General features: G+C 37.1%; 2 protein-coding genes across 2 annotated transcripts in view; both read right to left on the bottom strand.

Moving 5' to 3' along the window:
- The window catches only part of LOC138066366 (myosin-11-like), a 37,925-nt gene extending 24,182 nt beyond the window's left edge, over positions 1 to 13,743 (bottom strand). Inside the window, exons 1-8 of the mRNA XM_068935985.1 lie at positions 13,624 to 13,743; positions 13,222 to 13,303; positions 10,914 to 10,979; positions 8,731 to 9,378; positions 7,009 to 7,088; positions 5,156 to 5,609; positions 962 to 1,031; positions 42 to 122 (exon numbers count right to left, since the gene is read on the bottom strand). Of these exons, the coding sequence (XP_068792086.1) occupies positions 42 to 122; positions 962 to 1,031; positions 5,156 to 5,609; positions 7,009 to 7,088; positions 8,731 to 9,378; positions 10,914 to 10,979; positions 13,222 to 13,303; positions 13,624 to 13,631 (1,489 nt within the window). The 5' untranslated portion in view covers positions 13,632 to 13,743. The remainder of the gene's footprint in view (positions 1 to 41; positions 123 to 961; positions 1,032 to 5,155; positions 5,610 to 7,008; positions 7,089 to 8,730; positions 9,379 to 10,913; positions 10,980 to 13,221; positions 13,304 to 13,623) is intronic.
- Positions 13,744 to 18,143: 4,400 nt separating this feature from the next.
- The window catches only part of LOC138066370 (coiled-coil domain-containing protein 7-like), a 37,326-nt gene continuing 30,880 nt past the window's right edge, over positions 18,144 to 24,589 (bottom strand). The window contains exons 11-15 of the mRNA XM_068936016.1: positions 22,803 to 22,878; positions 21,574 to 21,604; positions 21,042 to 21,140; positions 19,551 to 19,608; positions 18,144 to 18,331 (exon numbers count right to left, since the gene is read on the bottom strand). Of these exons, the coding sequence (XP_068792117.1) occupies positions 18,144 to 18,331; positions 19,551 to 19,608; positions 21,042 to 21,140; positions 21,574 to 21,604; positions 22,803 to 22,878 (452 nt within the window). The remainder of the gene's footprint in view (positions 18,332 to 19,550; positions 19,609 to 21,041; positions 21,141 to 21,573; positions 21,605 to 22,802; positions 22,879 to 24,589) is intronic.

The raw sequence follows: 24,589 nt of genomic DNA on the forward strand, positions 1-24,589 counted from the left end.
CTTCTCTTACCAGATTCCTAAATTATTAGCTTTTTACTTACCAGTGTTCAGGTCTGCTTCTGCTAGTGAAAGCGTTGATGCTTGCTGCATTTTATTCATTTGAGTTATTAATGGAAGTCCTCCTGCATTTGATAAAAGTTCTATCTCATTGAGAACGTAACAAAAGCAAAAAGTTACCTAATGAAATCACATAGATCTTAATCTAGGACTGAAAAAACAGAGTAACACATTTTACTTTGAAATTATGTTCTAAATTTAATAGTATGATCTTCTGGAGTATAGTGTCTTTTATATAAATGAATAATATACTATAGCCTTGATTATCGTTAACATTGAAGTCACTGCATGCTCTCCTGTTAACATAAGGAATCTTTGAAACGGCTGAAGCACCGTTACTATAAAACAGTTTCAGTTTTATGTTTATCCTTAGTCTAAAGATCAAAACCAGTAATAAAATCTATGATATTTCTATTGTTACTCATATAGCTAAAAATGAGCGTTTAGTTTACATTACTTTATATCTTGCAACTTATTTGCATGATGAGAATATGTACCCAACACAATGGCAAATTTGCTCTTATCAGAGCACATACCAGCTCAATTAATTATGGTTCTTCTCTAACTTTCTATAATAGCTCATCTAAATATCATCCGTCTTCTTGCAAAGACTGTTACAGATATATACGCCTAGGATGGTGCTGGGCAAGATCAACATCCCTGATAGCATTAAATTGCCTATGTTTACCTGCATCTTCTATTCATAGTCAATTCAGTTAAAAATACATTCATTGGCATAAGAAAGTCCCAGTGTTTCAGATAAAAATGCTTCTTGATACACTTAAAATAGTGAATTCGGGAAGCATCTTCCAACATCTCTTGGTAATATATTCCAGCATGATGGTAGTAGCTATGGTCACATATTGCTCTTTTCTTTCTTTTCAAAGGAGAAGAAAATATTTACCTTTAACAGCTACTTCTTGAGCGCATGGAAGATTTTTTTCCTCAAGCAAGTGAGTTTCCAAAGTTACAGTCTATAAATAAAAGTAATAGCATTATGTTATATTGTTGCTAATAATACAAGAACAGGCAACTGGTGAGTGTTCTTATTTTAACATATCCAAGTCCTGATTAAACATAATCAAACTATAAATGAACAAATTATCTTTGAGAACTCAGAAGTAATTAGTTCATCTGATAAAATGAATTCCTAAATAGATAAATGCAATAATATTTTTCTTCTTTCTCTCATTTTGTGTTCATCATTAAATTTACAGAACTTTACACAGAGATGAAGTTCCATCTTTCCTTTTTTCCTTCCACTTTATCAAGACCGAAAAGTATTTAGTGATGAAAAGAAAAATCCACCAATGACATGTTGGCACTTGACAATTAAAAAAAACTTCAATATTTGAGAAATTACAGAACATGGGTTATCTTTATTTGGGGTCTGAGAAGACGTGTTTTGAACTGCTGAACTGTGGGAACAGCGCTAGGCCAAAGAAAGCTCTCTCACACACTAGTCTTGGAAAGAAAAAGCCTTTTTGTATATTCTGATGTACAAAGAAAAACACAGATGCTAGAGGCTTGCTGTAGAGTATTACTGCTTCTATACCGCACTCTTGCAGTTTTGTTCTACTACATTAAGACTCTAGTCATACTCATCGTTCCGCACGGCTAGAGAACATTAAGGTATTTTACTCAAAACTGTTATTGATTGTATTTTAACATATTTACAGGATAATCTTATAGATTCCAGTTTCAAGGTTAGGTTCTTACCTCAGCCCCTCATGAGATCTTGTACATTGCTCTCAAATCAAAATATTATAATTTAAGCATGACACGTTGTAACACACTTCAATACATCCCAATATATTTTCTGCGCTACTTGTGTCACGCAAAAGTATTGAAATGATCAAGTCTAACCTAGAAAATCTTCTCATGCACATGACCCCAGAAGTCTTAATATGTTGTCTTCACTGCTGAACATTAACTCATGAAAGGATTTCTGCTTAGCTATAATTTAGGTAAGCAAAACTAACGAATGCATTCAAACACAGCAACCTACAGGCCCAAGAGCCCATGGATAATTTGGGAAAAATGTAAAGCACAGTTGCACCTCTTTAATCTTGATGTCATTCCTTTATATTGGTATTGTCATCCTCAAAACAATGAGAGATATTAGAAGTGAAACATCTTACAATGCTAATAGGAATAAAACAAAACTGAAACAATAGGTCAGTTAAGAAAACAAGGGCACTCCTTCTACTGCAATCAATTTCTCCATGTTTAAACAGCTGCAGTTCAGATTACAAACAAGGTGGCTTTCCTCATAGAATGAAGCTGTGCTAAGCAGCAACTGCTAAAATAGGGAGAGTACTGGCAGAGCGATATGGTAGTAATATAAAAAAATTATTAAATTCACCTGTATGGTGTACAAGAGAAATGAATAAACTATCCTTCTCATTTGCCTTTGCTGCTTCTCAAATGTATCGCTACTATACTAAGTTCACAAAAGAGACTTGAAGAGTAAAACAGACAAAATGGACATGTAAATTTGCAGGGACTGTGGTGACCAATATCTTGGAAAATAAATACTTAAGAGTATTAAGTTATTTCTTCTCAAAAATCATCTCCTGCTGTCTTGGGACTGCAGTTCAATGGAACATTTTATTTGGCATCAAAACTGATTTTAGAAGTTTCTACTTTTAGTCCATACTCCCAGCCACTATTCTCTCCACTTTATAACAGTTTGCTGCCTTCTCAGCTGTACTGATGGAATATTTTGCAAGACAGTAGTCTAAAATGATCTGTATCAAAGACAAAGTTTTGCAGAAACCCTAGAATCTGGCTCCTCCAGACTTTTTAAAAAAAAAAAAAAGTCTTTCTCACTGCAGCTGGAGTGAACTAATTAATCTGCTCATTTTTTTCATGTACTGAGTTTCCATTTATTGGTAAGATAAAGGGAGTTAAGATTGATACTTGATACTATATTAGCCAATAAACACATAAAAAAGGAGTCTCCTACAGCATAAGACTATTTTTATGGGAAGTGAGAAGTACAAATACCATACTCTATCCTCCTTCAGAAGCACTGTTTTTCCAAGAATATGAAGGAAGCCTGCCTGAAAGCTGGATGGAGTTAGTTTACGTGATTAAAATACAAGGTCTTCTATTCAGATGGAAAGTAAAGAAATAAAACCACCCCTGAATACTGACATAATTCCGAGCAATCAGTAGAGATGCTCTAAATTATACTGAGATAAAGCAGTGAGATAATGCACAGAAATTAAAAGTTTCATGGCAGCAACCTAAAGTACTATACTCGTCTCAATAGCACTAAGAACATTTGTACCAAAAGTACACCTAATTTTTCTTCCCCAATATTGCCACAGGTGCCTATGAGATACTAGAAAAATAACTGTCTCTTTGTGTCACAGATCTCATCTGCAACAAGTGAATAACAGCATTTACCAATATTTATAAGTAACGTTAATAATACGTATTGAAAATTATTATATGAATTAGTGCAGTTATTATAAAAGCCAAAGAATTGGGGTTTTGCCAGTGTAAATCTCACAGTCCTGACAAATGACTCTTTATAGTATAAAACATATATGAAATGTGGATAGTACATTGCCTTAACTTGAACTATATTTCCATAACCTCCTTGATCTCTAAATCTCAGATATGCATCACTCTTTACAACACTGTTTACAGGAAGGTATATCCACCGTGTTAATCTCCTCAAAAACTCAATATTCTGACAAAGTACATGTTTTACAATGCATTTTGCCTTACAAACTTTTGGCAAATCTTGAACACCAGATTGAAATGTCTTTAAATCAAAAAACAGTATCAAAATGTAATATGAAACAATTACATTCTATTGCAAAAAGAAAGAGTGAAAGTCAAAAGTCTGTTGTGCTATTTAATCTATGAAAATAGAACATCAGGGTACACGCGCTCCATCTAAGTTTCAGCATAAGCAGTATTCAAGCGACCAACTCTGAGATGAGTTAAAATATCCTTATTGTCCAGCACCTCTTAGCTCTAGAGGCGTCTCAGATTGGTAAGAACTTCCATATTGACTCAAAAGGTTTTCTATACACATGAAGCTTCTGGAAATCTGAGTACATCAATCCTGTCTAAGTGTCATCATTAAAAGGAGGAGACAACAAAACACGGCTGTCCCTAGACCGCAACATTCTACACTGACTGTATGTAATAGCTCTCTCTCTCTATTTGAAACACAGGCTTTGAGTTAACAAAATCCAGCAGCGATTTCCATACAGAAACGAGGACAATAACGATATCTTTCTCTCGCATGACAGTAGAGTGAATTAGAGTTCTCACTCAGGAGAGTGAGAAGAAGTTTAAGACATTCACTCAAGAAGTTTAAGATACTCCCTTCATAAACTTAACACTTGGCTTCCCAGGAGGATTATCTCATGTCTGCATTATAGGATGCCTGGAATAATACCTTTAACCCTCCTGCTAACACTGGGTCTTCTTCAGAACGGTATGAAAGATCTGAAGTGTCAGAGAGAAAATAAATAGCTAAAATAACAAAATCCAGACGAGTCTCAGATCAGACAGCCAAGCTAGGTGAGTAACTAAACCACAAGGTCAGAAAAGTTTTCTTTCAATTTTCTTAACGCAAATGAGAATGCCTGATAGTTTTTAGTGGAGCTGTGTATATCTGAGACACACAACCAGGGAAAAAGAAGAGCGAGGGGAGAGAGCGAGTGGAGAGAGCGAGCAGAGGGAAAAAAAAAAAAAACAACGCTTTTTGAACATAATGGTAGCTAGGGAGAACCTGGAACTTTGAACCAAAAGAAATCAGCCTCCCTCCTTTCTTTTGATTCCTACTCTGTGTAGGGGAAAACGATTTTGTGTATTTATTTTTGTTAATAAATTCCACATTGTATCAAAGGAATACTTAACTATCACCAGTAATTGTGCATATTACTTTGGGGATTAACCCTCAGAGCTAATGATGATCCAGGTAGTTATTCAACTACTGATTATTAAATCAAAAGAAATATATTATTAAATCTAAAGAAATATATAAGTATCTGCTCACTACTATTGGAGTTGCAAAATCTAGCTCAAAATCATTGGAAACTACATAAAATGAAAATAAGCAATACTGTACTGTAGTGTGTGTGACAGGAAGAACTGGAATAGACGCCTTTTTATCTTCTTGAGTAACAGCTGCAAACATTTTTTCCTGGGTCTCCAAAGTGGTTATCTTTTCAATAGGGAAAACAGAAACTTCTTCAGCATCCTGAGATTCAGAAGGTTTTTTAGGACTGGTCAGGGAGCTTTTAAGAGGAGCCACATCTTGATTTTTGGGAGGTAAAACTGATGGCAATGTATTGTTTTCACACAATGGTAAAGAATGATCTTGTCCTCGGATACTGCCTCTAGCAGACACAGCGGTCTTCTGCCTTTCTGAGATTAGTTGGGGTGAATCTTCATGTACATTTAAAGACTCGGGCAATAACTGTTCTTGACAATTTAAGGAGAAACGTGACTGTGACTCTTCTTGGATTTTTGGAAGGTTCACGAAACCTGAATCTGTGGTGCCACATGCATCTTCCCCTGCGCTGTAAGGTTTTAAAACAGTCAGCATTAGCTTAAAGATCAAAGAAGGTAAGTTCTTATTTGAGAGAAATATATCTGTATGAAATGCATTAAGCTTTCAGTTGCTCTACACAAAAAATTAAGACTTATTTTCTTCGATGCCATCTAAGTTTTCTTTCCTCTTACTTACCTGCCTTTACAACCTGGACTGCCAGAAAAGGGCTGAGCCCTGTTCTTACTAGGAAAAGATGGTGAGGGACAGAAAAGCACACATACTCTAAACTACAGGAGTTTCAACTCCTGTTATCTCAGAGTGGCAGGAGCACAGGTACCAGTTTCTGCTTCAGAGATGGTCTTTAACAACTTCCTGACCGCCCCTCTGCAACAACAGAGCAGTAGAAGGCTATACAGGGAGAGACAAGGATCATTTGTTTAATCTAGAAGATGTAAATCCTGTCTTGAATAGTATAACTAAATATGCACAACCCCCAATGCTTCCATCTCCCTTTCTTTCCATAAGGCTATTCTCACATCCTTGCCACTACCTCATATAAATCAGAAACATGTAACACTACTTCATGCCACATAACTACCCTTTGCAGGACAGATGGGTTCCGATCTACCTGTGATCAGCTAATCTCAGAAAGACATTCCCAGTAAGAGATAAAGGAAGGTGCACGCTATGGAAATCTTGCCGCAATACTTTGTACCATTATTCCTAGCACATGTAATACAATTTAAAATAAAAATCCTTCTAAACTACGTTATAGAGGTTGGTCTCACCACCAAAGCTTGCAAGGAGAATAGGGTTAGCAGTGAGGGCTGCACAACACTTTATACCAAATATATGGAAGAATAAGAACATGCTGGCTTCATGTGCACCCTAATAGGATTCTGCAAGAAAGATGACTCCAGTCTCAAGTACAAGTACCAAAAGTAGAATATATTTATATATATGTATGTCTCTATGAATATCTCTATGTAGATATATATAAATAAATATACATCCATAGATAGATAGATGAAGAAGCACTAAAACATAATACTTCTTTCTTTAACAAAACATTTCAAAGATGTCTAGAACCTCTGAACTCTAAGTTTGCATAGGGACTGCTATGAAATAAAAAGAATCTGAACATCTGAGATCTGACCACATGTGATTGCACTATATTTACTGAAGTATTTAAAACTTCAACAAATTTTTAATCAATTTAGATGTAAGCCACTGTAACCTTGCTCACCTTGTACCCTGTGAATAAAACCCTAAAGATTTTCCCTGCTCTAAGCCTCTAAATATATTTTATGCAAATTAAAATTTCAGAATCTTTATATTGGTAATTTTAGATCCATTCAAAAAATACTGAAGAATTAAAATATTATAGGCCATAAAGCTATACTTTTCATTCTCTACACTACTCCTACCTGTTATCCAGGGAAACTCCTTCATTTGCTTCTGAGGTTACTTTAGCTGTAACCAGTCCTTTGGGGTCTGATTTCAAAGGCTGTACAAAAACAATATACTTAAATAGGAAAATAATTGAGAAATATTCTATATTAAGACAATTGGGAAACTTTATTAGCTGATTTTTACAGGCATTACTTTGTGAAAAGAGTGAAGAAGAAAAATGATGTGCGACTTACACAAAGCTATTTCAGGGCTTATGTCAGGTAAATTTGCAGGGACAAAAGGAAATCAGTGAAGCAACACAAATAGGGGAGTGAGACAGCATGAGTGATCGATAAGGCTCAATTATTTTTAACAGTTTGGAAAGGAACAGCATTTTTAAGGTTACACTGCTAATGCAAGAGTCAATAAAATCATGGCTGTGTCACCTAGAGTATTGTGGTACCACTTTTGTCCACAGTGAGGAATGAAATGTAGTCCCTGGACCAACTGAGACAAAACACTTTAAGGTTAGGATCCTGCAGAGCACACTGGCTGTGTTCATACTTCCTAGGAAATAGGACACACCCTGTCCTCATACACCCATAAATGAGCCCCACATTCACCATGCATTCACCTCATGCACAACACAACACCATACTGGTATCCTCCACACAAGGGGTTTATGCTTGACACATGCCTTCAGCTATTGTTTCTCACTTCTGAGTACACTCTACTTCATCAGGTCTATCTATGGGCCAGACTAATCCTCCAGGAAAGGATCACGTAAGTCATTACTAAGTGGACAATTAGGGACATCCTAGGATACCAGTACTAAACCTGCAGGAATTAGAAGAGGTACTTATTAGTGGCATTTCCCAGCACCCTGTGCTTCTGGTACCACCCTGAGACATGAATGGTCAGCTTCCCTCTGTTTAGGGGAGATTCTGAATCCCAGAAGAATAGCATCCCCCTTGCCAACACTATAGCATACTATATCTCTCAAATAGCCTAGGAGCAAGCATAATTTGTACAAAGAATGCATTTAGAGAAAGAAGAGAAGCCCCACGGAGCTTCAAAACCCTTGACTTACACCAGCTGGCAGATTACCTGGACAAGGCTATTATGAGCTAGCTGGTGACTTCCAAAAATCTGCATTCGCTAGCAACACCAGTTAGGCTGTGTGTGAATGGCCAGCGTGGACTGAAGACAGCTGCAGAGAGACAGTCTAAGATTCATACCGCCCTGAGGTGAGATTCACAGCTCCCACTGAGATGCAAGCTTGCACTTTGTCCTCATGATGAAGACTGAGCTAGTATTTAATTAACTGACAGGCAAGTAGAAAGATAATCAAGGATAAATAAAAATAAACAGGATGTCAAATATGGAACACTTCATAAAGCACCTCACTTCATAAAGCCTGTGCCAGTGCCAGGAGAACGGTGAACCAGCATTTTCAGAATAGTATCTCTGTGCCCAGCCTGGTCCTGCTATTACAAGCATCCCAGGCTCCTGCATAAGCAGGTAAGGACACTGTCTCCTGTGCATTTGCAGTTCAGAACTAGTTCTTCCCAACAAACAACATATAGGTCTCCAAAAGGTTATTCTGGATAGTGTAATTTAGAATTATCATTCCTGAAAAGTAAATCTTAACTGTAAATGGAGTAGAGTTTTCTATCAATTCATCCTGCTTTTAAGTAGGAAAAAAAAGAAAAAATAAAAGGTAAACACAGAAGAAGATTTTTAAAAAGTGTTCTTACAGACTCCGATTTTCTGTTTGCTCTAGTTGCTGTTGACTTTTGCTGGGTTTTACTAGATAACAACGATGTTGGCTTCTCATCAGGATGTTTAGAAGAATACTGCATGTTTTCTTGCACAGATGGATAAGTAGGAAGACTTGGAGTCTCTTCCATGTTAGGAAGTAATTCTTTAGGTTTGTATGACTCTCCTTGCTCCTGAAAAAGATACTTTTCTTTTAACTTGCTTGCTGAAATACCATGATCTTCAGTCTTCTTTCCCTCTGTTAATCCTTTTTTTCCTAGCTTAACATCCTTCTTTTGAGATGGTGTTGCAACTTCTTCAGTTTTCCCCATTTCTCCAGGACTTCTCCTTTTGCTTATTGCTTGTTTCATTTCGTTCTTCGCTAGTACTTTGTGTACTAATTCATCAGCTTCACTAATGGACTTGGATGGCGACGCTGTATGATCTTCTCTGCTGCCTTCATTTTTAGTTGGTTTTTGGCCTTTCTTAGAGCCATCTTTAGCATATTTTTTCATATCAATGCCAGAATCATCATGATTACCCTTTTCTGCATTTTTGTAACTGTGTGCATCTTGAACAACTTGTTTGTCTTGAATAAGGGCAGTTGTTGCTAAGTTTGTAAGCTGCTTATTAGCATTTTCAGCTTCCTATATGATAAAAATATTTGCATCAAAATTAGCATTGAAATGAGCCCAAACAGCAACGCATTTAAATGCTTCCTTAAATCCTTTTCAATTCGAGCACATTCTCAAATACACTACATTTAAAAAATAAGTTTCCAGTCAAATATACACTTGAATAATATCTGTAGCACAACTATAGCAAAGCATCTTTTAAAATAGAAGTAATATGTAACAAGTGGTTAAACCATTATTTAAAGCTTTTCATGCTGGAATAAGCTGAAAATATGCAAGCCGAATTAAGTTTTCACAAGAAACTACTGAAAAATCCCCCAAGAGCTCAAGGGCACATTCAAGTTAAAACTTCTTTCATACATTAAAAAGTAGCACCTTCCCTAAAATGTAATACTAAAGTTATGAAACAGAAGTTCAAAATAAAAGCTAGAAAACACAAATTAATGTTCTAGTAGATAAAAATTTCACAAGAATGGCAAAAGTATGTAATTTCTATCAAGTGAAATTTGCACCATTAAGTACAGTGGATAAAGTCTGACCAAACCAATTTCCTATTTCCTACTTTTTTTTAAGCTGCTATATTTTCGTGTCCCATCATTGTTTTCACTATGTAGGTGTTTTGGGTTTTTCCTCCCGAGTATCCCAATTCATAATATAGGCAAGTTATAATCTTGTGTAAGATGAAAAACTTTGTACAATTCACCTCATCTAACTCCCATGTCTATATTTGATTTAGTCTCAAATTAATCTTGCTTATCCTTTTAGTCAGTGGAAAGAAATGGCATTTCTAGAACACAACCTTATCCTACGATAAACATCTAAAACAGTTCAGATAAACAGTTGCATCTGAGGTAGTTGCTCTACTAGGCTCTTTTTATAGTTAGGAGAGAGAGTCAGCCTCTTCTAACGAACAGTTTATGTGATACCACTAATATTAGGTGAAATTAATCTCACACTAGTTTTCCCTTTTCTCTGAAAGGAGACAAAAAAGATCACTACAGTGATTTTAGTATCCTCTAGGAATTTCTCTTCTCTGTTTCCCAAATAAAAAAAAGTTGTTCCTTATAAGCAAAACATTAAAGCAAGAAGCCCAAACCAAAACCAGGACAAATTAAAGGGAAAATAAAGACGTTTAATCTCCTTTCTTCAAGTACTACTTCCCCAGAAATGCCTATCTTTTCCACTGGCTTATCCACGACACACTCATATCTATCCATTGCAGAATATTTCGGGAAAAACTCTTTTCTTTCCTGAAAGTATCCAATGTTGTTATAATTTCTTAAGGATACAAGATTAAGAGAGGACTGATCTGAACTAAAATGGCAGTTATTAAGTTTCCTTTAGAATCTGTTAGCAAATGCTTTTAAAATTAAATATGTTGTGCTTTATCGTCCTGGGGATGCTGAAGTGTACAGAAGAGAGCTTTTTAGAGGAAAAAGCTAGTTATGCATTGCTATCTAAAACAGATATTAAGAACTGATTATTTTCCTGACATAATAGGAACCCCCCAAAAAAGAGAAAATTTTCCATGTTTTCTAAACCAGCACCTGTAACGCCCTCTTCAGCTTTTCTTCAAGGATTGTTTTCTCTCTTTGAAGAACATGCAGACATTCCTGTGATGTATTAAAAGAATCTGTCAGACATTGTAACTCTTGTTTATGTTTTGAATCTAAGTCACTAACCTTGGAATTTTTGCATAGTTAGCAAACAATGTTTTTTCCAACCTGATACGATGCTTCTATGATAAGTAAACATCATACTGTAGATGTTCCAATTACAATGTTTTGACAAACAAATTTATTTTGAAATATCTAGATTAGGGTTTCCAGCAATATAAACAAGCAGTTTCATCCAAAGCACTGAGACATTTTAATTTGGCTTGAATAGGTTTGCAGTGAAATGTATCAATAGAGATTAATATCTGAACATATATTGGCACCAGTCTATACTTCTGCTCATATAAAAGTAAACAGCTATGCTGCTGCAGAAACACATAGTTGTCTCGTAGTCTCAGATTTGCTAAATTACCTTAGATAATCCACAAAAACTCTCCACGCCTCAGTCTCCCCATCTGTAAAATGACTATAATATTCTCCTACTTCACCAGGATGTGGAAACCAGGATTTATTTACAAGCCCATTGTGCAAAATCATCTATGCTATACAAATATCATACAAGAAAACTTCTATGTATATAAATCACAGTGATAAACACAACTACATGCTATAAATAAAAAGCATATTTAAAATATACAGAACATCAACAGATGGAATGAGAAGATCCACTAGCTATGTGAACACACTCTTTCACAGAAAGGAAGTGATTCTGAAAAAGAACTTAACAGTAACTGGAGAACCTTCAAGTTGTGCTGCTTATATCTACAGCCACACAGGAGGTATCTAAGCACAAAAATCACACACTTAATCCTAGCAGGAATCGGAAAATACTCACTTTTTCTTCCTTTTGTGCTTCATGCATATGGTAAAACAGGGGCGCGCACCAAATTTTTGGTGTGTTTCTACCTCGAGATTCTCTTGTTTCAGCAAAATATTACTATATATTGTCATAAAGGGAAGACACGTACGAAGGTTGTGAACATGCATATGGACAACATATTATGAGGATCTTATGGACGCTGGAAGATAACCCTTCATTCTTCCTCAAGTGGTTGCCCACATGCTTATTAACAATGTGGACGATTCCAAGTACCACCTTCATAATACATTCAAGGTACCAGAAAGAAAGGCTCAGTCTCTTAGGAAAAACTTAAGTATTGAGAACCTCTACGACAATAGTTCGCTTACTCTCTAAAAGCATGTTACGACTAGAGCTTTGAATACTAGCCTTACAGATCTTAGAGGCAGGAACCTTCGTCAGAAGAAGAACATCTAAGTAAAAGATTCCATTAGGCTGGCTAAATTTCAAAAAGAGTCTACAGAGTAAGTCAAATACCAGAATTTTCCCAGGCCTCTGTCTAGTGGCTGCAGAGATGAAAACTGAGGAAGCCTGTGAAGTTTTCTAACGTGTCTATAAAGTAAACCTGCGGTAGGTAGAGGCATAAAACTGGCGAGAAAGAATTACAAGAATGCCCATTTATTTTTGGGTAATAATAAACCCCCCTCCCACTTCAGGAGCAGAATACAGTCTCAGGATAGATTATTCCTGATGAAACTATGAGACGCCATCCTGTATATCTGCAGGAATCATTTACCATCCTCTGTGTCTTTGCTCATCTTCGGATTACATATTCAGACTTGGGGTTAGAATCCCCCAGCCGATCGGGGGCCTCCAAAACTCTCTCCATTCTCCTTCAGACTAGGAGATCTCAGTCTCCAAGATATTCCAATTCTAGTACACATTCATGGCTATACTACACAAGACATACAGTTACCTATCCATTCAGCAAATGTATTTCTTTGCAACGCATCATATTTCACTTTCAATCTGTGCACCCAGCTCCTATACTCATTAGCAGTGCCCTTTTGGAGTGGTATACATGGTGCTAACATCTCTACCTCAGTAGCCCAGTTTATAAGGGCTATAAGCACTTCAGTCCCCTCTTCGTTCTTTTGACACTGAAAATCATGATGCCAATCTGTGGAGTAACAGGGAAGGAGGCAAGTCATGGAATACATAAATGCTCAAAACATCGAAGAACTGTATCTGTTGCACAGGGTAAGCAATAGTTTGTTGGTACTTCTCATCCATCTTTTATTTGTTTTCTTGTGATTTGATTTTTAAATTTGAGCACCTGATCCTTGGATATGACTCTTGGGTAGAGTAGCCTGCTGTCCAGGACCATGTCCCCAGTGCCCTCCCCCTTTTTTTTAAATATAGTATTTGGTACAGATTTACCTGAGCTTTCAGTAAATCTTCTTGCATTTTCAATTTTTCATTTTCTTCTTTAGTCTGACCAGAAGAAACTTTCTTTGATTGTCTGTAATTAATAAGATATTTTTATATAATCACTGTTTAATGCTGAACCTTGCTAACACAAATAACAAAATAACTTTGATAACAATGTCCTCAGTGAGAAGAATCAGCTCTAATTCCACTGTTTTTTTAATGTCAAATGCCATTACTTCAATATTACATATTCACCACATCCCTATTTATGAAACATGAGGCTATTGTAAATGTTAAGAAACTGAACACCTTATGAGACAATTAGTTCTGCATTTATAGCAATGTTTGAATAACTTACATTAAAAAGGGTCTAAGACCACCGTGAAAAATGAAGAAAAAAATACTGCATACCTATTCATCAATTTGAATCCATTTTACACAGAGGCAGACATTCTAAGAAAAATTATATAATCAGGTAATTAAAGGTTAGCTCATAGTACATACACAGAGGTCAAATTACAATCCGAAATGCAGTCTTAATTCACTTTTTCCCCAGTTCTGAATGCCAGCAAAATTAAATGTTTTCAGCAAAACTTAATGTTTTCAAGAAAACGTAATGTAATTTCTGTGTAACAACATTTAATTGATAGATTTTCTTTTTCCTCAGCCTTCTGCACCAACCTATATACATTCAGTGGCTAGGCAGAGCATCAGTCCCTCCCCACCCTAAGCTATTGGTGAACTAGACCACACAGACATGCTAGCACCCTGCTCCAAAGCTCCACCATATACTACTGTTGAAGTCAGTATAACCACAGCACTCTGTCACGTGGTATACGAGCTCACATCTCCGTACTCCACTTCACGTACCGCATTAATGCCAACACATATTTCAATTTCCTCTTTCTATGCCCTAGGAATACAGAGTATGTGGACTGTGTAGTATACTGCATAGATATCCAAACCAGCTGAGCTACTAGAACTATTTCAGGAGTAGCAAAGAGCTGCATGAAAATTATTTTAGCAGTATCAAAGAGCTGAATGAAAACTATTTCACTTACTGAGAAGTAGGATAAATTCAGTCATCGCACCATAGCTCAATTATATCTATACTACATAGTGCACTACATGAGGAAACCAAATCCAGAGGATTTCTTTTCTGATCAGTAGAACCTTAGGAATCAGTTCGGATGTCTTGCTCAGACAGCATTTCAGGACAAGAAGAAAATTAACTCCCTATTTTAGCCTTTATATATAAATACATATATTTAAAAAAAAGAAAGAAAGAGAAAGACAAAGCGTTCTTCACTTTTTTTTCCAGATCTTCTGTGCCCAGAAATCAGTGGCGACAGATGTAGTCATTCAAAGGAAAACAGGTTTACCTATTTCCCTACAAGTCCAGAAGAGTCCAGATCAGCCAGCACAACCAGGTTCCTTTTAATATTTACTGTTATGCATATTACCTTAGTTATTCTGATGAAGCAAGTTTACTATGTTTCTTCTTTTCCAAAGTGTGAACTTTGTTAGAACAGGCCACCTTCTCAAGACAATTTTGGTTTTGCTATATTGTTATCTCTTTGATAATATTACAAATAGCAATAAACAGAATTAATCCAAACAAATTAAGGTATTTCAAGATACAGTTCTGGATGTTTTGTTTCGATGATAAATATAACAGCTTATATAGACAGGTTTTCTGAAAATCATATTTTTGTACAAATATGAGTGAGATTTTATACTTCATTAACATAGTTTAAGGTAGAATTCCATGCAGGACTGCAGTGTGGTAGAACTGAAAAAAAAATTCATAATCTTTTAGAGCATTTTAAGTTTTTCATTAAATTGTGAATGAACAAACAGTTCCAAAATTATTTTATGAAACTCAACTTCGCACCTATATAATATTTTCTGTTTGCCATTTGCCCATACAACAAAATATGGCTATGTAATATAAGTTGTGATTAGGAATGGTAGAAGTTTTTGCAGTTAAGCAAAGGACAAATGAAACTTTTTCCTCCTGAAATAAGAGTATCAAGCAGCAATAGTTTTATGTAAACTACATGTTCTACCATAACTATCCATTAAAGAAACAGTTAATAATGTCAGTATTTAAATCCATATTTCTGTGTTCCAAAGCTGACAGTCCCTTGAGACAAACAGGATAAGTCAAATATAAAAATTCCTGCCTAAATTTAATAAGTGCTTACTGTAGGAACATTTACCAATTTCAGAATGCTACTTTTTTTTCATGTGAACAAAGCCCAAGCTGTGTTTTTTCCAAGTCTACAAAATTAATTTGATAATATGTATTGACCCGAATTAGTTTATGTCAGAAAGAATAGCTAACATTCCAGAATTCAGTAGTGCTATTTGGAAAGTCTGCCTCAGTGCAGCTTTGAGGATATGAGTAATTCTTGACATAGAGCTCATTAAAACAGTTTGTTAACCTATTTAATCTAATTTAGTAAGGTATCTATCTTCACGACATCAGTTCAGTGCTACTTCCTGTTCCTTGTCCACTTGAACAACAAGATGTAGATACAGCCAAGAATATTCAACAGTTCCACATAGGATATTATTTCCTGATGCCTGAGACCTTCCTTAAGGAGACAGTATTCTGTCCTGATATATCCTACTTTCAGCCTAGCTGCAGATCACTGACTGAAATTCTGCGTGCATTAGTAAAGCCTAGCTTAGTAGGAAAGCAGTCTATTGTGGGATGACTAGCATTAGAGGGAGAACTTCAAGATAAAGATAACAATTTTCACAGAAATCTGTGCTTTAATAACTCTGGCCACTTAGACCACTAACAGGAGACACACTTTAAGTGCATCTTGGTTAGCATTTTACTTTAGCTCAGAAACGTGTTTTTGAAGCTAATCTCCCTGTTCTCCCAATTTACTGCACTTCAGTTCACACCATGTAAGTGTTTCAAAGAACACAGGCTTAATTCTTTTTGGAGAAAACTAAACCAAAACATGAACTCTAGTAGCATACATAACGCACTCCAAACGCTAATGGTCATTCAGACCATGGAACTAGACTATAACTGGTCCAAATCAAAGCCTCCAGACTGCAGGAGGAGTCAGATCCTTTGCACAAATTATTTCATTGTACAGATCCAAACCTACTGTGTCACTTACAAATGTAGGCACAGCTTCTGAGTTTGCTTTAGAAAGTAGCATTATGTATTTGAATAATGCCCGACTCTTACCAATTCCTCAACAGTTAGCTTGTCAAAAACAAGTCAGTACATTGTGCTTTGTAAGTCTAAGATCTCCCCTTAAATATCATGGATAGCTTTGTATGAAAAGCTTCTCTACCAAATGAAGGAGACAGATGAACCACACATTTCAGTTCCTTATCACCCTTTCTCACTTTCCATTAACAGAAAAAAGCAGGGAGAGGGGTCTTAGTCAGTCTTCATGGAGTTATGAAAGAGCCCTCCATTTCAGAACTGGATGATCCAGAGAAAAAGAATAAACACTAATGTTCCAGAACTCAACCTTGATTTTCTTAATGATGTAGATAATCTTTCTCACTTAAAACACAGAAATTAATAGGGTCAACAGAAAAGAATGTATTACTGACCTGCTGCAACTCTATTTTAATTGTTGCTGCTGAGAGTTTCAAAACTGTGAGTTTCATATCTCAATCATCACAAAAGTCTATCCAAGTATTTACTGAGGAGTTGCAGAATGAGTACTGGAGGACTGTAGCGTCTAGCTTAAGATCAGTGAAGAGTAATACTGATTACCAACTGTTATCGTGCACAGTATCTGGAAGAGTAAGAGTGAACTCTTGATGAATGGCTGCACGAAGAAAGCAGAGACTCATTTGATATCCTGAACAGCTTAAGCCTTTAACCAGTTAAAAAAAAAGTCAAGGTATCCTGTCTGACTATTTTGAGAAATATATTTCACTGTCCATCGGTCTGTGCAGCACAGAGTTTCAGCATCTACAGTCCACTCCGGGGAAGTTGTAAAAGAAAACAAACAAACAAACGACAAGACAACAGCAATGAAACACCAAATGCAAAAACTGTACAAAATCCAAGCCCCCAGCCAAATCAGTAAGAGGTAACAAAGAAATGGTCAGAATAAAATACTAGAAAATACTCAGAGAATATGCAAAAAAGCACTTGCTTCTTCCCAAGAATTCAGGTTGATTCTTGGTCTTACTTCTCCCAGCCTGAAATTCCCTGTGCCAGGGGCTAGGCTCTGCCACGGAGCTATCTCTGTGCCCATGTCCACTAAGATGAGATATATCTCAGGAATGTTGGTGCTAACAGAAGGAAGCGAGATCACCTGCACAGCTCTGGATTTAATGGACATTTCCAGCAGGACTAGACTTTCTCAGTTTTCTCCTCAATGACATTACGTTAATGCAACGGAGGTGAGCAGTCTTAGAACATTAATTCAATGTAAGGATGAAGTCTGTAAGTGCCTTGGCCAGAAAGCCTTAAGCCACATAAGTCTTCAGTTTTAGTTAGTAGAACAGGTTCCAGTATCAGTCAAAGGCTGGAGGCGGAGCTAACCTGGGTACCCTCTTCCTGAAGTAAGCGTCCTATGGGATACAAACCATTTTCAATCTCTACAACTATATTTCACTATAATGTAAACATCAATTTTCATAATCTAGTTTAAATCTGGAAAACTGAGAACTGCTGGATGAGACAGATTAAATAAAGACAATAAACAAATCAGCTGGATTAACACTATTTTCTCAGATTGCAGTCATCTTTCATCCTTCTTCTTGTCCAGCAACTTTCAGTAGCTTCTTGAGTAGAATAAAAAACATAGCCCCTTCTGTCTTCCTAGAAAAGTGACTTTCTTATATCCCTCTTTGAGGCTTGCTGAAAGTCAAGCCTCTTCTTCCCTGTTGTAAGCAGAACTCCTGCTCCTCTTGGGCATTCCCAGGTTTCACTCTGGCTACAAGCTCTGTATCTGGTATATCTTCCTGTCTGTTGCAATATGAATTGCGTTGGCTCCCACAGAAGGACTAGTCTTCCACATCTCTAAGAGCTCGGTTTTTATCCAGAGTACAGAAGCCTTAAAGTAAATAGACTGCCGCCTTCGCTGCTGTCCAATCTTCTTTTTAACAAAATATATAACACACACTATTTACAATAAACAACTTTAGTAACGTTACTATCTATCATGATATATAATTGATAGTACACTAACTTGTATTAAAATTCAATAAATAAAAGGATGAACTGAGAAATAAGCTAGTCTATGTAAATGGTTCCCCAGATACAAAAGAATCTTCACACTACTGCTATATGTATTTTTGTAGTAGCTGAATGGTAAGCAATCCTTTATTCAGGTGCAATTCCAGCGAAGAACAAGAATGTCGACCACATAAACAGGCTTTGAAAGAGACAGTAATTTCTTCTCATATCCTTAGCAGTCTTTCCTTAACAGAGCTATTGTTTTCTCTGTTTTTTCTCAGCTCCTAGTCTTATCTTTTCTCCTCTCTCTTCCAGCATCTGCTCTCTCTCTCTCCCTTTCTGTTTGGCCAATCCATACCAAAAGGTACGGTACTACTGGGCCAGACTTCAGCTTCTTTTACCTCACGTGGTAACAGTAGTTCCCTAAAAGGATTCACAGATCTGCCCAAGTGTCAATACAAAAAGAAATTTTTTCCTCTGTCTTCCCTGATAACAGATTTCAGAACACTGGAAGAAAAAGTTCAGCAAAACAAGCCAAACCTGCTATAACAGTTATCATCCTTGTGACATATGCAAATGATGGAGGGTTTCAAAACAGATGGTGCCAGAAATTTCTTGGGCAAAAGAACCAGGCTTCAAAGCCTTTCCTAAGACAAATCAGAAGCAACTTCTCAGAGAAGACAGCTCAGGATTAATTTGAATTTCTTACGGTTACTTCAGTAACAGCTATCAACTACAGTTAAATTGCAGGACAGGAACTTGAAATACATGTTTGTGAGCTCACAGTGGGCACGCTTCCCACTCAGAAACAGATATGATACTAACCGATTACAAAGGCTGTTTTCATTTAGTTACTTTCTTCACATTGATTTAGGCTAAACTGTGAGTATAGTCAGATTAAGCAATGTTTGTTAGACTTTGTGTTATAATTTAACTAAGAAACTCAGCTCCTACCGTTTAGGCTGCCCTTTCAGAACAGCGGCAGCAGCAGGGGCGGCAGCAGCAGGGGCGGCAGCAGCAGGGGCGGCAGCAGCAGGGGCGGCAGCAGCAGGGGCGGCAGCAGCAGGGGCGGCAGCAGCAGGGGCGGCAGCAGCAGGGGCGGCAGCAGCAGGGGCGGCAGCAGCAGGGGCGGCAGCAGCAGGGGCGGCCTCTTTCTCTTTAGCACTTTTTTTTCCCAACTTTGCTAAATAGGTGTGCCTGTATGCTGGCATTACTTCTTCTTGCTGTAAAATTTATATATAATTAAGTCTAATTTTTTATTTAAAAATCTGTGCAAAATTGTATGTAATGAAATCATCACATAATGGCAATAAAGAACAATGTATTATTTATACTACAAATATGTCAGTGAGTAGGACAGAAAGATGCTAGGAGAAATAGAAATATTCTGCTACTTCACTTCTCTATCACATCTCCCAGTGAAAGAACGATTGGTTTGTGCAATCTGAATTTCTTTTTTGCTCTGTTGATCTTCATTTAAGAAGAACATGCTCCTTGTCTGTGGTTCACACTCTCTCAATCTTTCTCCTACTTCTGTTCACCTAAACAAACTCTAAATAACAATCTCAATATTTCTCAGTTTCCTCTAATTTTGGGTCCTGTAATTCAGAGGATCAGGTCCCATTCATGCTCCTGTTGCAGAACTGTTTCCAGTTTGCGAGATCATAACCATCAGTATTGTGACCAATCCGGATATTTGACATCACTCAGGTCTTGACTGAGCATTTGCTAAAAAAAGCCCTGTTCTTTAAAAGCTTGGACCCTGTTTATGAAGTTCTTTGATCTAAACAAAAACTACAGGCTACATAATCCAGGCTACAGAAACAGATAGCCAGGTATACACTCCTTTGTCAGCCCACCATCGTGATGACACCTTAACATAGAGGGCATTACCTGGTTACATACAGTAAACAAAATGAACCAGTATGGCAAACAAATGAATTTTTGGCTTGTAGCATACACAACCTGCATAGTGTACAATCTTTAACATGAAAGTGGGAGTTGAAGCGTGTGTAGGAGAAAAATATCTTTCCTTTTCGAAAGGTCTGTGTATGTTGCAGGAAGTCCTGAGCTTCAGTCTATTGACTTCTCCAGCTCATCTGTGCCAGGCATAAGAGGCAAGACACTCAGCAGTAAAGGACTCTGAAGAACACAGAGCCTAAAACACCCAAGTCTGAAAAACCCATTCTGAATGACAGCCTATTCCATCTCATAAGACATAAAACTTTTTCTGTGTTGTACTACACTTGCCTTTTAACTTTCTCAGGTTAGAATTATGACACACAGAATGTTCACCCTCCATCAAAACTTTAAATGGCTTTACATAAAAATGCCCATACTGGGTCAGAGCAAGGGTCTGCTTAACTCAGTATCCTGTCTGGATAAATGGGTACCATGGAAAGACTAAGAATAGGGTAAGCATGCATGCATATACACACACACCCCCCCCCGTGTATATACATCCATACACACACAGTATATATATGTGTGTATATAGACATACACACACATCCACACACACGTATACATATGTGTGTGTGCCTGTGTCCCTTTATGTACATATTTGAAATATTTCTTCCAAGTACTTTTGATTTTCTCTTGAACAAACGTATTTTGATTATCCTCATCTGATTGAAACAATTTCAGTTATACTTACTCCTAGGTTTTCTCCCTCTTTCTTTTTTTTAAGTTCATTCTCCATTTTCTGTTTCTCTTTTGCTAGCAACTGATACTCATTTCTTATCTTCTCATATTTCTAGACACAGATACAGTGAGTTATTTCATGACAACAAACAGAGTGTCCTGATTTCAGCTTAAAATCTACAGAAATAGATTTCCAAATATTTAAATGCTTAGCAAACTGGAAAAATTCAAAGTTTTTTGAAAAGTTGCTGGGCTCTCTGAAACTAGGGGAAACATAAGACACACAGCACCTGTATGGAGATATTGAGCACTCAGTGAGTTCAAGGCCTTAATTTTGTCTCAAAAAGGATTTATTTCGAGACTGCCATCTGTTGGATTTATGAGCTCTGATCTATGTTTTCATGTGGAATTTTTTGCCTTGCAATGGAAGAAAGTTTCAACTTAAATTAGGGGAAGGATTCATCTCACAAATTACCACATTTGAATGTAGATATCTACACATGACAAAGTCTTAAGTTAAACTGTTAACAATACAGTATGCTTACAGCTTCCAGGACATCTTGTTCATTTGAAATTCTGAAAAAGAAAAGCATTACATTCTTCTGACCCTTTTTATATTATTTTTCACCAGTATTTGTTGACTGAGAAGGCACTTCATGCAATCCAAACCATGAAAAATGGCATTTTCTAAAATATTGCATAGGTATTTGCTTATGTTTTTACATTAAAAATATTGCATTTCCAGGTCAGACAGTTTATATGAGTTTTAACCCAGCATAACTGTTTTAAAGAGTAACTTTTCAATCCAACGTCTTCTGCAGACAAACAGGTTTTGCGGGTGGGGCAGAGGGCGGCAGTGAGGGTTAAGTACCACAATGAATGAGAAAACCCAGGACCTTCTGATACAAGACACACACAAAAGAAAAAAACACATTTTTCATTTTAAAATTTCCATTTTTCACATTTTGATTTCAATCCAAAACAGCAAATAATATCAAAATATGTTCTCTCTCAGTCATCGAGATTGTCATTCTTTTAATTCTGTGTTTGTAAATCTATATAAAGATATCTGCCTTCTTAGGGTTTCTTCCCCTAAAGGTAAGCTTGAGTAAGTTTTCCCAAGGTTTGATGCGAAACAATGAGTTAAATAACTTAACAGTAGGTAAACAGTAGTTAAAAATAACACTAGAGTTCTTATTCTCCTTACTTTCTCCCCAACCCCCACACACCCCCTTAAGAAAAATCTGTGGTAACTGATCTTACAACTGACTAAATCTCCTGGCAGGCCAGGTGACCATCAGGAAATGAACTGATGCAGAGTATTTTAAAATAACCTTTTAATTTTATAGAATTTTTAATCAACAAAGAGACACTATTAAAATATTGAGTTTATAGTTAAAGAGAGTATATAGTTAAAATACAGAGTTATGAAAGTAAAATCTTTTTAACTAGGCTAACACAACAAGATCACAGGAAACTTCAACACCTCAATTCCAAAAAACAGAAACTTAAGTTTTTTGCCATGTCTTATTCTTATAAACTAGATTAAGTATCTCAGGTTCAGTACCATTCCTTTAGAAATTTACATAAGCTGTCATCAGTAGTCTTTGGAATCTTACATAGTAAGCCTTATTCCTGATTTTCACATCTGAAAAACATCCAGCACGTACAATACGCTAAAATATCTACAATGATTTGGAACAAACAGTGCATTACTATTACCATTATAAGGCCCAGTAACACTTATAACTATCTATTTAGAAATAATTCTTACCGCTGTAATTTGTTTGTTTGTCTTTCAAATACTTTCACTATTTCTAATAGGTGAGTATTCATTGAGTCAAAAGTTTCTGCAAAGAAAAACAGATCTCTGTATCAAGAATATAGATATATACACGTAAAATATATACATATATATATAAAAATCTATTGAAATTTAAGTCAAATCAGATTCGAGCACGCATGTCAGAGATGCCTTGTAGGAGCCAAATTGCCAGAGATTTTCTTGCCATACCCCGATACCAGTTTACTGAGGTCTGGGACCAGAAGACTCCAGAGAGGTGGCTGTTCCTGCAGGCTTTCCATCCCTCTCCAGAGCTGCCAAACTGTGCTCCCAGGCAGCAGCTGATAGATCAGATGAGGAAAAAAGATAGTCCAGTCCTCAGGAAGACCTCTGCCTTTGACCACTGCTATACATTTCAGGTGTAAAGTGACTCTTTCCAGGTCACACTGAGAGAACGTGCTGCGGTAGCATGTTCTAGCTCCCATGATCCCAGTCATTGCACTTGCCCTTTTAATAAAGTTTGGCCAATACTGCCTATCTAAGGTTAATTCCTGGCTCAAAGGGTGATGGTCTCATCAGTGACCACACTAATCATCCTGCCTCTACATGTTCATCTCCTTACAAGTTGAAAGACATACAGTTCTTCTCAGTCAATAAGACTCAGAATTTCCACATTTCTGTGTCAGTTTCTATTTAGCTGAAGGTATTGCCCCCATTCAGATTACCTGTCTTTGCCTAAATCTAAATGCCTTCCTAGCTGCTCGTTCTCGAGTTTGCAGAGAATCTGGGTCATGTAGCATTGGTGGCCTATATTAAGGCTGGAAGGGTACAGTCCATCTCTGAAAAGCTAATTTTAGCCTTTGTGCTACGAACAGACATGCACAGAACATAGGCCACTGAGCACTTCATGCGCACAGGGCAGAGAGAGTTTCTAGGACTGTGACACATGATATTCTGAGCTGTGGTCCATGGCCTGCTGCTGGCCCAAAATGAGGCGGGAAAGGTATGGTCACTGTCCGAACAGTTTCAGCCAATAAGCATTTTCCTAGGCACAGGAAAACATGGAAGATTTCACTTGAAATCTAAAAATGGGGAGGAACGAACAGCACATAAGTTCTTGTCTCACTGAGGCAGAGGTAGGAGAGAAGGTTTTTTTGGTAAGGGAGTTCCTTTGGGCCTAATCAGCTGACTCTATCCTTGCCCATCTGGCCTTTATCAAGACTAACGTTCCCAAGCATGGCAGCTGCTTACACAGCCCTTATCAAGCTTCTATTCCCATTGTCATTTCCTAGAAAAGCAAAGAGTAAGCAAAACCTCTATTACCCCTTCTTGTTCCTCCTCAGCTGCCTGTCAGCTTCACTCTAACATGCTCATGCCAATGCCTGTGAGCTTTCCAGACAGCTTGGCAGCAGCAGGCAAAGCTACACATTAAAACAATACATATAGGGGAGAGAAAACAAAAAAACAAACAAAAAAAAAACCACACAGGCAGATAGGGACAGGGAACTGAACTTGCCCAAAAGTGGGAAAGCAGCCAGAGAGGATCAAGCACTGCAGGGGTGTGAGCACATGAAGTTGGCAAGCGTCAGAGGTCATGGCACAAAGATGTTGCCATTGAGGTATAAAGAAATGACACAGACATTGAGAATCAACTCTTTCTATTCTCCCCACTACATTCCCAACCTGGAAAAAGGCATGCCCAGTTAATCCATATTCCTCTGTTTCACTAAGTCGTTTCTTGGAATCTCAAAGGGCACACAGCCCTCAGCAATAATAGA

This window comes from Struthio camelus, chromosome 2 (genome assembly GCF_040807025.1).
Source record: "Struthio camelus isolate bStrCam1 chromosome 2, bStrCam1.hap1, whole genome shotgun sequence".
Taxonomy (NCBI): domain Eukaryota; kingdom Metazoa; phylum Chordata; class Aves; order Struthioniformes; family Struthionidae; genus Struthio; species Struthio camelus.